Here is a 17,835-nt window from a genome sequence, read left to right on the forward strand (position 1 = left end):
CGCTAAATAATTTAGAATATCATAGGAAATAGCGCACATGAATATTTGCCAAAAATTTTGAAGTAAGAAAATGTAGTGCTCTTAACAATTTGAATTATTGTCTGGAAATATGTGCAAGAGTATCGATTGCATTACTAAAACCTTAAACCTTTTTGATTTTCAAAAAGGTTCTAAAAATCACGAAAAATCAAAAAGGTATTATGCCATAGAATTACAGCTCCAGCAACGCGCAGTAAAATATGCACATTTTCCCTGTTTCATGTGGAACTACTCGGGTACATTAGTCCTAATTAACTAGCTGGAAGGATGTGTTTTCTTTGAGGCAGTTCTTCAATAATATTGATTTTACGAAACTGAGTTCAAACGAAATTTGCTTGCTACGCCGTTGGCTTTTTATTGGTGGCAATTAATTTTTGCACATTTTCTCACACTCTTCTCTGCTCCATTCCCCATTAAAGCGGGTATACTCATCTTAGTCCATCCCATCTATCTCTGATTTTCTTCTGTCTGCAAACAGAAATTTATATATTTTGGTTTTATTGTCTCCCATAATAATAATTCCTACATGGTATAATTCTGTACACTACCACTTCACGTACTTTTCTTCAATCTGTCTCTGGCTATCCTATAAACGTCCAAAATAACATCCGTAGTGTTATTGTTATAATGAACACTATCCTTAGCTAAATTACATCTACATCAATAAATACGTTGTGAAATTGGCTTTAGAAATCATTCAAGCAGATTTAATTTTTTTTAATTGAAGGATTCAATGTGTGGACTTTTGCGTCAATCATTTTTTTAAAGACAGAATCACATTACTTATGACGAGATTTTATTTTCTTTGATTATTTTAGTACTCTTTCGGATAGCAAAGTAGTCAGTATCGCTACTCTCCAACACCGTTTGGAAAAGGTATGACATGGATTCCCGTTTCTTTTTTTTTTGAAATTTAAATGTACATAGATATAACGTTATAGTCTTTGTTACCATGCTTTCATATTCTGAACTCTTTTCTTTCTTTCGTTTTTAAAAATCCAGTTAATTCAAGAAACTGAGAGTCTATCACATGCTAACACTTGCCAATCTAAGTCGATATAATATTTGAAGTCGTTCAATGGCATCACTAGGGTGGAGCAACCGGGCTGTAACTCAAGGTCCGTACTTCACAGGGGGCCGTGAATTAGGCGAAATGTGTGATATTAAAGAATCGAAAGAACCATTGTGATTAATTATTTTTATTACGTTACCACAGGGAGGTTAACAGTCCGAGAGGTTTGTGCTTATAATAATGTCAAAAACATATTTGTTTATATTTCGAACTTTTAAAGTACCCTTTTTCAATCTATGTCCCCTCATGTGCATCAACTGAGAAAGAGTGAGAATGCCATCGGCATATAGATTACTCAATTCAGTCAGGTCTCCTCGCAAGCGCCTAGTTCCATGCTCTGCAATTTGTAGAACCGAAATCTTTTGTGGTAGGAATATTCCTTTGTGTTATTGACTAATTTGGTTTCTCGTCTCTGGACTCGTTCCAAGCGATTCACATCTTTCTTAAAATGAGGCTTCCAGCCCTATATACTTGTACCCAAGTTGCAAATTAATCATTGATTTGACCTTGCTGACATAACTTCTGTGCATCATTAACAGAACCCCATGAGTTTTTCTTGCAGCCTGTACAATTACCCCTTAGGTCTTTTTCGTTCTTCATTACTGCGAGTGTGGTACGTTACACTCTAACTGGTATGCTAATCTGGGATTACTGTTGCCGAAATGCAGTACACCTTGTACTTATCAAGGTCAAACCTCAATTTCTACTTCTCAATCCATCTCTGCAATTTTTCCCATGTCTTATTGTGGTAGTATACTTTGAGCCCTGCCTTTAACACCCTGTTAACCTTTGTATCATCTGCAAACTTAAACAATACGTTTAATGTACCCTAATCGTTTTCTTTATTATCCACATTTCTTTAAAGTATTTAAAAACATATGTATTATAAAGCACTGTTCGTTTAGGAATATTATAAAATGGCTCTCTTTATGGAATTCTAATTAATAAATGAGAATTAAAGAAATACACTCCAGTTTATTTCTTTATTCGTCAAAGCGATTTTAGCAATTTTGCCTGTACGAGCAGGCTCCATAAAGCGCCATTCATTTTCTAAAGGTCTGCGTGAAACCAGAGTAGCAGCATAAAATGCATTTGCTTTACCAGCAATAGGCTGCATCAAACGTGAGGCAAAGTGCCAAATTGCCATTTACGCGTACTGGAACTGGGCGTGTTCTGATTTTTCGATAAGCAGGGTCTCCAATGGTTGTTGGAACTTTGTTGTTTGACCACGATTGGTAACTTGGAATTATTGATCCAGTCAAGCAGTTTCTCCGCAAAAAAAAAAAAAAAATAAATAAAATAAAAATAAAAATAACAAACACAATCATAAATACAGTAGTTTATTATAAATGATATTCAAAAGCATTCAAAGAAATTCGCAAGTTACAGTGCCATCTATTGGAAACTGTGGAACGCATTATTTTAAAAACTTTCTTTTATGGATACCATTTAAAGAATCTCGCAGGTTTTTTTTTTTTAATTTTCATTGTTGACATTTCTTTCACAGCACATTATGCCTGCCATTTTATAATTTTTTTATTGTACCTTATGAATATTATTCTTCTTATTATTTTTTTTAATTATGCATGTCTGGACTGGAAATTTTATTTTTCTCAGCTTTTCTCTCTTTCTATTTACATACCAAATGCAGTTCGTTAGATGACTGCAATTTGAATTCCTTTATACAACTCCATATTCGCTCTTTTATTTGACATTTTTGTCCTTTTGCAATCTTTAGCAGTCATTTGTGAAACGCACTGGAGTCAAATCGTAATTTAAATAAAAAAGATAATATTATCATAACGGTCTTCGAAATATAGGACATTCAGTGAGAAACTGGAATAATGCGAGATGATGTTGTTCCACTTTGTCTGATCATTTCTTACTTGTTCTAACATTGCTTCACTGTTTTGTATATTTTGTGTGCTATTATTGTTCTGCCTTCTAGAAGTAAATCGATTTAGCAGAGTGACTTTTTTTTTTGTACTTCGGATAAACTTTCGAAATCATGTTTATTTTAGGAATCTTTTAAATCGAGGATATAACGAAGAAGATTTACTGCTTCTTCGAAAATCTTCCACTCCGATTAATTCACGTGATATTCAAAATATTGGGTAGAACTTTTTTCTTGGAGTATAACTATCTGATGGAGTGGTGGAAAATTCTGGAAACTTATACTCGCTCTTTAAAATGATAATGATGTTCTTTTATCTAAGGCTAAGTTTAAAATACACTGATAATCAACTACATTACAAAGACGAATGCCTACTCAGTGCTCAAATGATGTCTGAAACTGTACTGTCTAGCTACGATGTGTATTTGAAAATGTAGTAATAAGTCGTCAATATTAGATGGAACAAAAGTTGAATTTTTGCCTTTCTATTTTCGATTAGTTCATTTAGAAAATTTCCCTTGAGATTACCATAATGCAAATATTAGCTGACACAAGTACAGTAACGGTCACTGATTTACGTTATATTCTTCAATAGTTCTCTGAATACGTTTTGCTAATTTGCAGTAATGCTAGAAGAATACAAATTACTTCATTTGCATTAAGAAAGTGAGCGAAGTGCTTAGTCCTAAAAATAATCTTTTTCTCAAACAAAATTTGAATAGATAATAATTCGGATGGTGAACTACTTCGAAATGGGCATTCAGTTTCTCGCTTTGAATAAATACTATTGTTAATTCACTTTTATTTCAAGGGATCAAAAGGAATTATTCAAAATACTAATCCCTTCATTATAAGATTTGTCAATACTAAATACCGTACGCTGTTACCTATTAAGTATAGGTATAAGTTTTACCCTTAAGGGTAAAAAAAAAGATGAAAATTCAGGCGTATTTCATTACTAGATTTTTTAGTTATGTACTATATTATTATTCGTTAGAAGATTTGTTCATAAGTATTAACAGAGAATATATGTTCAAATTGAAATAAAACGAACTTAGTTTTATGGCTGAAATATGGATGCATTACATTTAAATTCTATTTTGCTGATTCTATTTTGAGGGAGCTGTCCCTCAAAATAGAATCAGCCGCCCCAACCACTTTTCGCTGTTCCACACAACCAGTATCCAAAGCAGCCCTGAGAAGGAAGCTGGTACAATCGAAACCATGATGCATTTGGATAAAGCTAACGGATCTTCAATGTGGAACAGTTATTGGCTATTCAGTATGGTTAGTGTAAGTTTTCGGCAATTTCTTTCACACTGGAAGTTCTTAATTGAACTGTAGCTCTTATGATATTAGAAGAATATATTTGTGTTAATGTAGAAAATACTTAGACAAGCCAAAGTTGACAGATACAGTAGAGTCAACATGAGTAAAACTGCAGTTCTCGTTGGTTTGTGGATACGTATGAGTCTCTTGCTGGCTCTGTTCAAATTGGTGTTGTTCTAACCGCGATATAAACAGGGTTATTTTGTTAATTTGATTTTGGTAAATGTGATAAACCATGTGGTGTGGTGTGTTGCTCTCAAACAGCACAAATTTTAGCTGTGGTAAATGGATTTATTACTTCTACAGTGATAGTTATATGTTTTTCTTTTACTGTTATAATATTCTAGCATACAGATCCATATATCGTGTGCAGTGGACCACATTCCTCTAAATATCACCACTTTATTCTGCATTAATGATTAATTCCTCTTTTCTACAAAGGAAAGAAAGGGTGGATATAAATTACTTGCCATTAACATTCCACAGAATCGGTACACTGCAAAGTTTGAAGAAAGCTATTGCTATCTTTATATGAAACAAAAATTCGAAAAACACACAGAGAGAAAATATGTATGTTGTAAAATAATTTTTAGATTAAAAAAAAGGTTATTGAATTCAAACTTGAATGCACCACATACTGGTTACATATTTTTTGTTGCTACAAACACTGAAACCAAATTGAAAATGAGTATGAAAAGGAAGATGAGCGTCATCAACTCCGTCTGTTTTCAAATACAGCGTGTCTAAAGAATTAACCAGTTCAGTTTCTGGTACTCAAGAAAAGAAATACAAAGGGAATTTTTATGGGTGTCTTAATGGCTGTAAGCACACATAAACGAGGAAATGCTTGTTCTCTCCAGGGAGTGTAGAAGAAGAAATGGGTCAGAATGATGTGCCAGCTGTGAGATGCTCCTATGTTACTCTACTTCTACGCAGTTATATGACAGTGGAATAGTATGCAGTGAAACAGCACGTGAAGGTCTGGAGAGGTATATCTGCAACGAATGAAAATGACACTGCACTGTGTCGGGTAAGGTGGATTAGAGATTTTATGACCTGGACGAAGAAACGAGCAGATTCTTGTTTGGATTCTATACAGAATAAAAGGAATCAAGCGAAGTACCAAATATCTCCTTCTGCTGCTTGAAGTCCAGCTAATTATAAAATTATTTCAACAATCTTAAATCCAAACAGTTATTTTAAGTACACTTATCTGATTAAAAAAAAATCATCTATAAGGGAATAGAATAACTAGTGAAGAATAACTAGTGAGCAAAAATTAAGCTGGATCTCGGATTGTTAGATTGAAAAATATAAAACCAGATAGATTTATATTTATTTACGTATTATTTACATTGAAGGATTCTTTCTCTATCCAATTAACGAAGTAACTTTTGCCTCTGCCATTATGTAGAGTCGATCAGAAAGGGGTCATGTGGTTGAAAATTGAAATACTCTTAACTTTTATATTAGGAAAAAAAAATCTTATTAAGGAGGATAAAGCATGCTGGTAACATTGATAAACATATATAATATTATACCTAATTTGGCTACAAGTGTTGCGGTTAAATCTATTTATTATATTGGCCAACTTTGGAAGAATTTTGGTCAGTGTTTTTGTTTTCCTTGACCGAACACAAAGCAATCCACAGAATTTAATTCAACGATGTTTGAAGAGTTTTAGAGTACGATCACCTTTACTTCTTCAAGATTCTTTTAATAAGAGTTTTTCACTGGTTAATGGGCAGCTTCAAGAGGATTTTTCCATGGCTAGTCATATGACAGTGACGGATTATGCCAAAGGAGACTGTGATTTTTTTTTTAGTTTTTTTTTTATCTTGATTTAGATTGATTTACCTAGATCGATTTCATCATTTTAAAAAACAAATTCTGTGAATTTATTATTATTAATTTTTTTATTTTCGCTTCAGAAGAAGAAGCAGTAAAATTAGCGGTGCCTAGGAAAGGAGAAATAATAATAAAAAAAAGAGACTCTACCTTAAGAATACAGAAAGAAGACGTGAGTTTCAGGATTATGGAGCAAGAGGCAATGAATCGTATTGTTGAAGATTATCAATGCATCAACATTGACAAAAAAGTGATTTATTCGTGGTCTTTTACAGGATCCTAAATCGCATTAAAACCTTTTATAGTAGCGGTTCCCTCTAGAGCCTTATACATGAAAAAATCCTTGGAGATAGGGAAGAAACTTTCCAATTCTCTTGCTCCATAATCCTGCGTGTTCGAGAGCTTCATCTCGAACACGCAGGTGATGTGGATCTTTCCAGAAAATTGAGCAGTAGTAGCAGCAACAGAGGTTTCCTCTACATCTCACTTTACAGCAGCTAGCAATGCGCAGCTTTTTGTCTCTTGTATTTGGGTATGCGTTCTCTAAAATTTGTTGCAGGTCGGATCCTGAGAATTATTCGGTATTGTCGAGTGATCTGGGCAACTGAAAAGAAAAAGATTGTGATATGTGTCTTCCATTATTTGATATTTCATTAAAATAGTCTCAGCAGCTTTTACAGCTGCCTCTTTGATCTCGAAACAATGTCCATGAAGCTTTCCCCTTCATTACTGGAATTTGAAAAATGTCACTTGGGACAAATGAGAATGTGTTAGAAGCTAAGAATTAGGCTTTTAACGCCGTAAATATATGCAGTTCACTCGTTTTCTTTAATGCGTGTTATTTCACACAGATCAGAGACATAAATGGTCTTTAAGTATGACATGTGAGCTATATCAGTATGCAAGTTGTCTGACAGTCATCTTCAGTCTTTGCACCCAGTAACGGCTGTTGTATTACCTCATTATAATATATTTTTACATTCCAAACCTTCTACTTTTCTGAAAAGTATCGTGGGAAATCTGCAAGAATCTATTGACTGGCGCTGTCTATCCGATCCCCATAATCCCCTTTCAACTCCTTGTAAGCTTTCATCTTGGGTTTCTTCAATCGTATGCAAAACTCAGGGCCACGAGTAGTTCTACGTTTACGTTCATGACGAACTTGAAAACTAGATTTATTCACTTTTCTGTTTGCACAAGGGTGCGGCCTGAGAGAGGATGCGCTTGGCGTAGTCATTCATATTTAACAATATCAGCAAATGACAAGACAAGGGTGCGAATCGTTTAATAATAATCGTTTAATATTCATGTTTCAAAATTAAAATAATTCTTTAAACTAATCTAATAATTTTTTTTCCAGAATAACGTTTTAAAATCCAGAATCAGAAAATATGATAATAAATATTTGAATTTTTAAATTCAAATACTTATTCTTTTGATTGTGATATCGATGTAAATCCACGAAATTGGTGGACTATCAAGACTTTTCTGAATTACTTTTGCTCTTCAAAAATGGTACTTACATCTTATAAAGCTGCATATATGACAATTAAGTGAAAAAAGCGTCATCGGAAGATTTGACACTTCCTACTGCAATAAATTGCAATAAATTACGTAGTTACAATATGTTCTACGTGGCAACTTAGTCGGCACGATACATTGCCACCTGCTATTCGTTTGGAGAGGTCTGAGTTCGATTCTCATCGACGATTGGTGGAATTTCTAAAGTCCTCCAGGTCTTCGAAATTCCTCCAGGCTGGAGTCAGCTAAACTCATTCAGAGGGAGTAGGAGTCTTTCACCATTAGTTAATCTGGGTTTTTCAGCCAACACGACATGCAAATCGGCCAGTGATCATACACTTATTTGGATATAATGCACGTGGCTTGCGGCAACGCTAATTAAGGGACTGAATATAAGATACAGTATCCCAGCCAATTATTCCACTAGCAATATTATTATTACTAGTAACAGATTTTGGGAAAGATTTCAGTTACCTTTGTTGAACCACCTTCAGATATATGTAGAGAAGTAATGCCTTCAAAGGAGTAAATCCAGAACTATGCCTACTGTCATCAACTGTAATATCTTTTGTAAAATAAGCAAATAACGTTAAAAACAAACTTATTCTCTACATTTCTATTGGAATGGGTGCAGTTAATTTTAAATTACTGTCCAGTTGTGCTAGTGAAGTAAGATATAGATTTTCAAGTGAAAAGTTTCTTCTGGTGGTGTTCGAATGCTGGGAAGAAGTTTGCATCCCTTTAGAACGAGAAAAATCATAAATTCGTAGAAAAAGTTCCGAGTGGAATCTTTAATGAATTTGACTTGATTTAGAGATTAGCGATATATTTGAGGAACTAAATACTTATTCAATTGCAAAAGCACACATTTTTGAATTTCGAGACAAATTAAATGCATTTTCTTGGAAACTAAACCTATGGAATAACAGAGTAAAAATTTGATCTGTTGAGAATAATGTATCCTCATTATCAAAACTGCTTGATAATGACGATGAACAGTTTTAATAAAGGGAATAAATTTGATTATGAGGACAAGCAGTTTCGATAATGATGAAAACCTGTACGCAATAAAATTTAGTGACACGCTGATGATTTCATAAGTTCGTTTCCAACTTTTAAAAACAGGAGTAATAGGCAAAAAAGCAAAATACGTATTTCATTTCTTACTTTTGATTTGTTCCTTACGAACACCCAGGAACGAAGCTGTTGCAACATAATTAACTCACAATTTCATAATTAAACTCAGCGAAATATTCGTACGATAATTAGCATCCTGAGATTTAAATCTTCTTTTGAAAAGTGCGATTAGCCATTCTTTCGAGTTCTAAATTATACCAATGCGGAATGTTTTAGAAGCATAAAGAAAGGATATTAATCGATCACAGCAAACGTAATGGGATTAGATTGTGCCAAGGCAACTGAGGTCATAAAGGGTAATGTATCCGGCCTCTAAATTATGTGTGTACGCGTGCCTGTGCTCGTGCATACACACTTTACTTTTCCCTAAAATTGGTTAACCCAGAACCTGGAAGAAACTTCATGTAACCTCACTTTCCCTTATCAGCTGAATTCAGGCGGTATTAGGTAACAAACTCAATTGGAACAGTGGTTCACGATACACATGGCAGATATTTACATCTGTAATTATGCGTAATGAACGTTGGTAAAAGTGTGATAACAATGTACTTGTTGTGGTGGTTTCAGTAGCATCAGCTACTAAGACCACATTGCTCAGTGTATACTGACTGTAAATTGCGTAAGTTCTATGGTCGATTTTCTGTTTTCTGGGCGAAAAACACGAGTTTCTGTGAGAAAAAAACCACGATACCCTCACTTGAGACCGACTAACTCAGCCACGTTGTGAAAAAGGCCCATAAAAATTTCTCGCGTCATTGACGGGATTCGAACTCAGGTCTTTTCCACCTGGTGTGGGGAGGACGGCGTTTCTACAAACTGTGGTACCCACGAGGGCACATGTGCTTGTATTGAGAGAAGAGCACTATGTGGTAGTTAATAATGAATTAATGAGACATACGAATAACACTTACTGAATCACGAGAATTGTTATCAAGGGCACAAAATTTTATTGTGCACAAAGTATCAGAATGGGTAAGTTAAATTGTCGCGCAACAGAAGAGCCTTCCACCATGTATGGGTAGCCTAATCGTTCATACACCGGTGCACAAAACTTAAGGACCAACACTATTTCTAAAGATTACAACCACAAAATCAAACGAAACAGCCTGTGGCCGTTCAATAGAAAGCTGGTGCACACGCAAAAATATGAATCATGATGAGAGAGCTCACATAAACAGATAAAACCAGCAGTTATGGCCAAATTACCGAATGGTGAGCACGATTGTTACAGACGCTCGATTGGTTTCATACATCTGGATGACTTTACCCGGAGTCGAATAACTGGGAAGTTCGAAGTGCGAGGAGTGTGGCTGCAGAGTTCGGTATCGCCCAAAGCATCGTCTCACGTGCGTGGTCAGCCTTCAGAACGACAGGTACAGCTGTTCGATGGACCAGTGGTGGTCGTCCACGAAAAACAACGCCCAATGATAACCGCTATATACTCCTACAGGCAACTCCACAGAGGCGACTGTTTGCCCGACGGCCAGTACGCTGTGTCCCTTTAACACCTGTCCATTGGAGACACCGTCTACAGTGGTGCATCGAACACAAGGACTGGACAGCACCGCAATGGGGTAAGGTACTCTTTACTGATGAGAGTAGATTCAGTCTCAGCACCGATTCTGTACGTCAGCTAATTGCGAGAGGTTGGCACACTGTATCACCCCGCAAACATCACTGAAAGGGATCGATATGGCGGTCGAGGTGTTCTCGTCTGGAAAGGCGTTACTTTGGATGGACGTACACAACTCCAGATACTGGAAGGCGGTACTGTAACCGGTGCACGCTACTGTACTGAAGTAATTCTTCCCCATGCGCGTCTGTTCCGAGGTGCCATTGGCCCCGAGTTCGTGTTTATGGATGATAACGCCACACCCCATCGCACTGCAGCTATTGATATGCTTTTGGAAAGTGAGGACATTGTTCTTATGAATTGGCCTGCCCGTTCCACCGATCTAAATCCGATCGAACATATATGGGACGCTCTGGGAAGACGCCTATTGGCACGTCCACACCCACTAGAAAATGTTCACCAACTGAAGATGGCGCTGACAGAGGAATGGACGATGTTACCTCAAGAACTTATCAACAACATTGTTCTAAATATGGACAGGCGGTGCAAAGCCTGCATCGACATTAGGGGTGGTCATAGCTCCTACTGAGGACCATCTCTTCCATTTTTTCCATCTTTGGCAGTGATGCATCTGTATCATGGCAGCCAGTGCTATGTTGCCATTTTTGAATCAAGTCCCTCTGTACCGTTTTGTTTCCGTTGTTGTGTCGGTGTTGTTTCCTTCATCATTTCTGTACCTCACGAGGTTCCTTTGGTATGCTTTTACCATATCCAGGCCACTCCTATGAGAAGCTAGAAGTGAAAACCTGACTGGTCCTTAAGTTTTGCACACCAGTGTATTAGGCCCGATGAAAGGATTCTGCACTCCAACATGGGATCTAGAGTCCCTGAACGTTTCTGGATTAACCATGTAATCCAGAAACGTTGCCAATTATTAAATAGTTCTGCTGTGTGGAAGAACTTACTTATTTTGATACTTTTTACACAATAATATTCACTTGATTTAATGAGCCCTCGGCAGAATCGCCGTCCTCCCCGCACCGGGTGTAAAAGTCCCGAGTTCGAGACCTGTCGATGAAGGGAGGAATTTTTATGGGTCTTTTTCACAACGTGGTTGAGTTAGTCGGTCTTAGGCGGGGATTGCATGGCTTTTTCTCCTCGAAACTCAGGGTTTTCGTCAAGTAAACAGAAAATCTACCACAGAACACACGCAATTAACAGACAATATACACTGAGCAATATGGCCTTAGTCGCTGATGCTCCTAAAACCCTACTACAACAACCTGATTTAATGACATGTACTGTTGCTAACAGAGTTTGTATCTATACTACCCTGTAATACTTTCTTTCGCTATTAATCACCGATTTAATAAATAAATCATCTGAATTTTCATCATTTAATAAACCATTTCAAATTTATGCCTGGTTTCTGTCATTGAACATTAAATGAGGATATATTTGACTAACCTAACCACACTAGGGATCTTCACTTGCTTGAAAACTGGCGATTTCCTGAGGGGTTCATGAGTTAAACTCACTACTGCACTCCTTTTTTTGTTGTTGTAGTAGTTTTAATATTTAGTTATTATGGCTTGTGTTAGTAAGTCTGGAGTACACACAGATATTATATAAATGATAATAGTGAAATGAACTGAAAAATAAATAAACATTAAATGAAGAATAAAAGAAAGGATAGAAGGAAAATGGGTTAAAATACATTAATTTTTTAATTATTAATAAATGACTTAAATGATATAAATAATTAACAAAATACTTAATGGAAAATTAATAATAATTTTCCATTAAGTCTCTAAAATTCTACTTATAGAGACGTAAGCTTGACTTTTCGGTTAATTTGGTTTTTAGCTAAAATTATTTGTTTATTATAAGTAAATTTATAATAAATTTATTTCATTGAAACATTGACATCGCAAAAAAAAATTCTTATATTATAATGTTAGATAATTAAGATGTTCAAAAATAACTGTCATATTTGGGCAACCAGAGAATTACATTATTTATTTATTATAAATTAATTTAAATCTCATAAATATCAATGTTCCAAAAAAGTTTCCTTATGTTATAATGTTAAATAATTAAAATGAACAAGAAAAAAAAAATGATATTAGGATTACCCGAGAATTTCCTCATCTACCCGTGTGTGTTGTCTGTAAAGTGGGTGTATTCATTGGTCGGTTTGCCTGTTGTGCTGTAAAAACCCGAATTTCTCGAGCTTCTGAGGGACAAACTTTGCTTTCATCGCCTGAGACCGACTAACTCAGCTACGGAGTGAAAAAAAGCCTATAAAAGTTCCTCGCGTCATTGACGGGATTCAAATCTGGGCCTTTTCCACCAGGTGTAGGTGGGGGGGAAGACGGTGATTATAACCACAGCGCTAGCCGGAGAAATATTAACTTCTATAATAAAAATACGAAACCCTGCTATTATACGTACAATATAACTACAAATAAAATAATTATACTTGCATCTAGTATTCAATACAGAGAAAGATAATTAGCCTTAGAATTATATTTAGTAAACTGACAACAAGATAGTCCTAAATTTACTAAACTTGTTTTTAAGGCTTTATAGTTTTTGATATATTAAATACTCGAAGTTTTAACATCTATCCACAATAAAAAACTTACATAGAACTGTTTGAAGTGTTCACAAGTCGTCAGAGACGTACTAATTCAGTTCACCAACTATCTGATGAGACAACAATAAGTTTAGAAACAGTTTATCGTAACCGTGTCTCATATTTTAAACAAATAACAGTATTTTATTACTCTTATTTGTCTAAAAGTAATGAACTGCATGAAGACTTTATAAAAGGAACCATACCGAAAGTTCTTCTCTCGTTCCATAATACCACAGTGTCTTCTGATGACAATCAAAATCTGCTGACCGTGGAATATAAAGAAAAACATGACAGATCCACAATTTACTAAATCTCTATCCAGATTTTACACGCTTTATTTAAGAAAATGTTTTCATCCACCCGAACCAGGTAATATTATTATGCAGAGCAGAGCAGTGCAAAGACTTTTAAGTACCTGGATGCAAACAAGAAAGTGGCGCTGTCACTTCAACGTGAAGAGATCCCAGTATACAGAAAAACAAAGGTCGTGGCCATGGGTTGGAGATCCCAATATAATCGAACCATACATTAGTCGAAAATAAATTATAAATTTTTTCTCGATAAAACTGAATGTTAAAGAAATGGCACAAATACAGAATCCTTTGGTGGTTCAGATTATTTTACTAGTATTACCACACTGTATTATCGCAGGACGACTAATGTACATAGAATGAGCGAAATTTCCATAAAACCATCGATTTAATTCTCATTCACTATACTTAAATAGAAGTAAAAATAATTTATGAGATGAAGTTAAATTTTCCGCACATCCTTAAATGGTTATCAGATACTCTCTCTCTCTCTCACTCTCTCTATTTGACCACATACGTACGAGATTGAGGACTCTTAAGTCCATAAATAACATTTATTAAAGTAGGCGCAGATTTTTCCAAGTTACGCCATTTAAGTGTATTATCATAAAAATGTTATCAACTCGCAGACACCTCCTCCTGATTGTATCAATTCTCCAACTTTCAGTTTGCATTTTAAGCCATAAAACTGGTCCGCTATTTTGCAGTCTTTAGACAAATAAATACAAAAACACAGCATTTGGTTCTTTTAAACACACGAGTCCGATAGATAGACTTGGTTGATTGCCAAAAATTTGGCCTTCGTATAATAAAGAGCACTATTAAATTTTTACGAGGTATGCGACACGCTGTCTTATTACTTCTACTCCTTATATCGTAATGAACCGATATTATTTTTCTGCGGCGAGTTTTGCAAAACACTGATAAATGAATTGGGTCACAAGACGTATTTTTGTAGACTCTGTATTTCGAGTGTTCAGTGTCCAAAGCGCTCTTGAGATTCAACGCCTGGTGGCTGATGACGAGTTTAGCTCTGATGGACAATTTCGACTAAATCTATGGGATGCCAGGTGAACGATCTTACCAGACACGCTCTGAATGCGCTACAGATACATACAAACATACAGAGTTTTATAATACTAATAATTATTCCATCACTAGGAAAAATATTTTACAATCATCTGGATTTACCAAACTGACATTTAAACGAGTCTATAAAATATATTTTATGCGTAAAAATAATAAAATTGAAGTTGAGGGTGTCCAGAAAGCCACCGCACGTGTTATACAAGTGCTTGTTGACCAAAGTGTCGCCACTAACACGGGACTGTGCCATGAGTGTAGCAAAAGCAGTGCGCCTATTAAGAATTGCAGTTCACCAACCCAGAAAGATGCGTGAAATGAGCGGACGGTCGCAAGGAATAAATGAAAGTATTACTCACGATATCGATGAGCTGGGACAGTTTAAGGCCTAATCGTACTGTTACTTTGTTCGAATGGTTCCCGACAGGTCGTATAAGGCGGTTGTACTCGCTGAGAAGATCTTCGTGCAGCCTCTTAGCATCCGGATGTGCATAACAACTCGCGATGAGGAGGAGCTGGAGGAAAGATACAACCAACAGACACAGTCTAGAAGTCCGCTGTTGTCGGCTTCTTGAGAACGCCAGAGACGCTGCTTCTGTCTGATGTATTATCACCCGGTATCCTAAGTCATACGTCGAGGTAATCCGCCTCATCTGGATCAGTTTGAGTTCTCTAAATATTGATTATAACTTGCAAAACACCCCCGACGGAAACGGCCGTGAACAGAAGCTGCGCACACTGCCTGCCGAATGAGAGAGGCACAGTTTGTAGGGAAGATCGATAGGGGCGCCCTCGCTGCAAGCAGTGAGAGACAGCAGCATCCTATATACCATTCAGCACTCGTGTATACTGACAGAGCAAGCGCAAGATCAAGAGAGAGAGAGAGAGAGAGAGAGAGAGAGAGAGAGTAATAGAATGCAATTGTTTTGTTCAGATTCATAAGGCTTTTTGGTGCCAACGTAGTAGGCTATTTATTCGAGGTTTAATAAATACTGCATCCTCTCCTGTTACTGTAGCAGAGAGATCATTTCTGCCTTAATCAGCATCTTCAAGTTTCACTCATCCAACTTTCTTTGCGGTAGAATGTTATATGACGTTTCAAGTTTCTGCTTGGCAGCGGATGATGATGAGAGTTCTGCAACTATCTCAAGGAACTTGGCATATCGATGAGATGGAGGACTTCAAAGTTAATGGAAATTTCTTTCTTTTTTTTAAATATTTTCCTTCTATTAATGGGAATTTAGATTTCGGATAGTTGAAGTTTCAGTAATTATTTATATTTAGTTAATAAAAACTACTGGTAATATGAGGTTATTCAGCACTGTTTTAAAATATTGTTCACGTGATAAAACATATTATCTGCAAAGAGGATTGTAATACTCAGGTGGGCATTTAAAAGAATGATACATCCTTCACTACACACTGGTAATATATTTAATGGCGTCCTGCCTTCCAGTAAATGTATTAAACAGTAAAATGCAATTGTAAAAATACTTTTAATTTTCACTACATATCAGTAGTGAAAATTAAATTCCGATATCAAGAAGGAACAACGAATTTGAAGGCATAACAATGAGGAGACCTTCTTTACAGTTGTTCCTTTATCTTTCTATACATTAAAATAATTGTCCTCCTAGTGATATTTATTCAGCCAATGGGAGAAGAGGGATGCGTGACTACGTAACAAATACTAAACTACGTAACAGAAGCTTGTTTTATTGTGGTAAAATAAGCTTCTGTTTTAGCGTGATCATGCTAGATAAACCTCGTGCTCGCGCTTTGTTTATCTAGCATGACCACGCGGTACCATTCTGGATTTCCATATGTAGCGTATTTATGTATTCATAGCTGAGGAAGAGACACACACAGTGCCGAAAGCTTCTGTAAATATTTTATTTTCTTTTATCAAACGAAGCGAGCATGGGACGAAGCCACCTAGTTATTAATTATACAAACCCCTTAATTATACAATCCGACGATAGAATATATGCAATTTATAACGCAATACAATAACGCCTCATAATAAAAAATAATCTTCACTATTTTAATAAATACAATCATTGAGTCTATTTTCACGGCTTTCAAAAAGCTGTTCAGATCATCCACAAAGGTCACTTGCCTTAGTCAGGATTTAATGGAGGATTTCCTATGATGGACTTGTTTAGCTGCATTTCAGTAAAACTGTACAAGGGGGAGTGCAGAATCCTTAGAAGAATACATTCTGGAGATGGTAATGAGGTCATCTAATGAAACTGTTTGATGGAGGGTGATGCAAAATTCCATTTGGATTTATTCATGCTCGTAAGACAAAACATTCGGCAAAGGTTCGGAAATAACGCTGAGTTCATTAACCCCTTGGCTTGTTCTTCTTGAAAGTTCTGATTTCAACTCATTAGATTACAAACTGTAGGTAGGATTAGAATATATGATTCGTCGCACACGACAACCAAACATCTAGAGTCTCAAGCGGTCTCTGAGGGAAACTGTGCCTAATTTCTTTACTAATGTGTTAGTACTATCACTGATGACTAGTCTTTTCGTTTGGATGATGTGCAAGAGTAAGGACACTTTGAGTGATCTCTGGACATTGCGTTGGTTACTATCTAAGTAACAGGAGAGTGTCTTAATAAACTTCCTCATTTATCATTCCCATATATACTAGCCTACCAAAAGATTTGAGATCCTCCTCCTCTCATTGTAGCAAATTGCGCGTGACTAAGAAATATTCAAATTTATTAGTCTTTAAAGGAGGTCAGCGATTAGTCCGAATTTAATTTCAAACGTGTATAGCAACCGATGAGCACAGGAAGAGATCTAATCGAGTTTCGGAGAGAATGACAATTGGATGTCATGTGGGTAAACATGTCTGTTCGTTCAATTGGACAAGAATTAAGCATTCTCAAGCAGACAATTCGTCAAGTGCTGAAGAAATACAAGTCCGCGGTGACACCGAGCACCAGAAATAACTAGGTAGCAAATTAATATTGACTGACAGGAGCCTGCGCGACGTGAGACTGCTGTTTATGGAAACAACCCTTACATCGTCCAACATGACAACATTTCCACATCAGTTCTTGTGTGTATTACAGTAATTATAATCGCCGTTCTCCTCTCGGAATGCATGAAAAAGGTGTGGGTTCGAATCTCGCCAATGACACGACGAACTTTTATAGGCATTTTTCACACTGTGACTGAGTTGGTCGTTCTCAGGTGAGCACAGCAAAGTTTTTTTGTCTAGCAAAACAGGAAAACTGACCAAACAACACACGTAATTTATGGATATAAAACACCTGTGGGTGAATTTGTTCTTTCGTGTAACCTTAATATGAAATATTTATTATTATTTTTGTATTTTAACGTTTTGCATATTACAAAGCAAGACGTATG

The 17,835-nt window shown here is 36.1% G+C and overlaps 1 protein-coding gene across 1 annotated transcript in view; it reads right to left on the reverse strand.

Annotated features, from left to right (window-relative positions):
• LOC150080592 (acetylcholine receptor subunit alpha-like) overlaps positions 1 to 15,200 on the reverse strand; it is a 90,825-nt gene extending 75,625 nt beyond the window's left edge. The window contains exon 1 of the mRNA XM_090381524.1: positions 14,808 to 15,200. Within this exon, the coding sequence (XP_090237650.1) occupies positions 14,808 to 15,101 (294 nt within the window). The 5' untranslated portion in view covers positions 15,102 to 15,200. The remainder of the gene's footprint in view (positions 1 to 14,807) is intronic.
• Between the last annotated feature and the right edge of the window lie 2,635 nt (positions 15,201 to 17,835).

The sequence above is a fragment of the Mastigoproctus giganteus genome, chromosome 9, assembly GCF_048544385.1.
Source record: "Mastigoproctus giganteus isolate SK-2022 chromosome 9, ASM4854438v1, whole genome shotgun sequence".
Classification (NCBI taxonomy): domain Eukaryota; kingdom Metazoa; phylum Arthropoda; class Arachnida; order Uropygi; family Thelyphonidae; genus Mastigoproctus; species Mastigoproctus giganteus.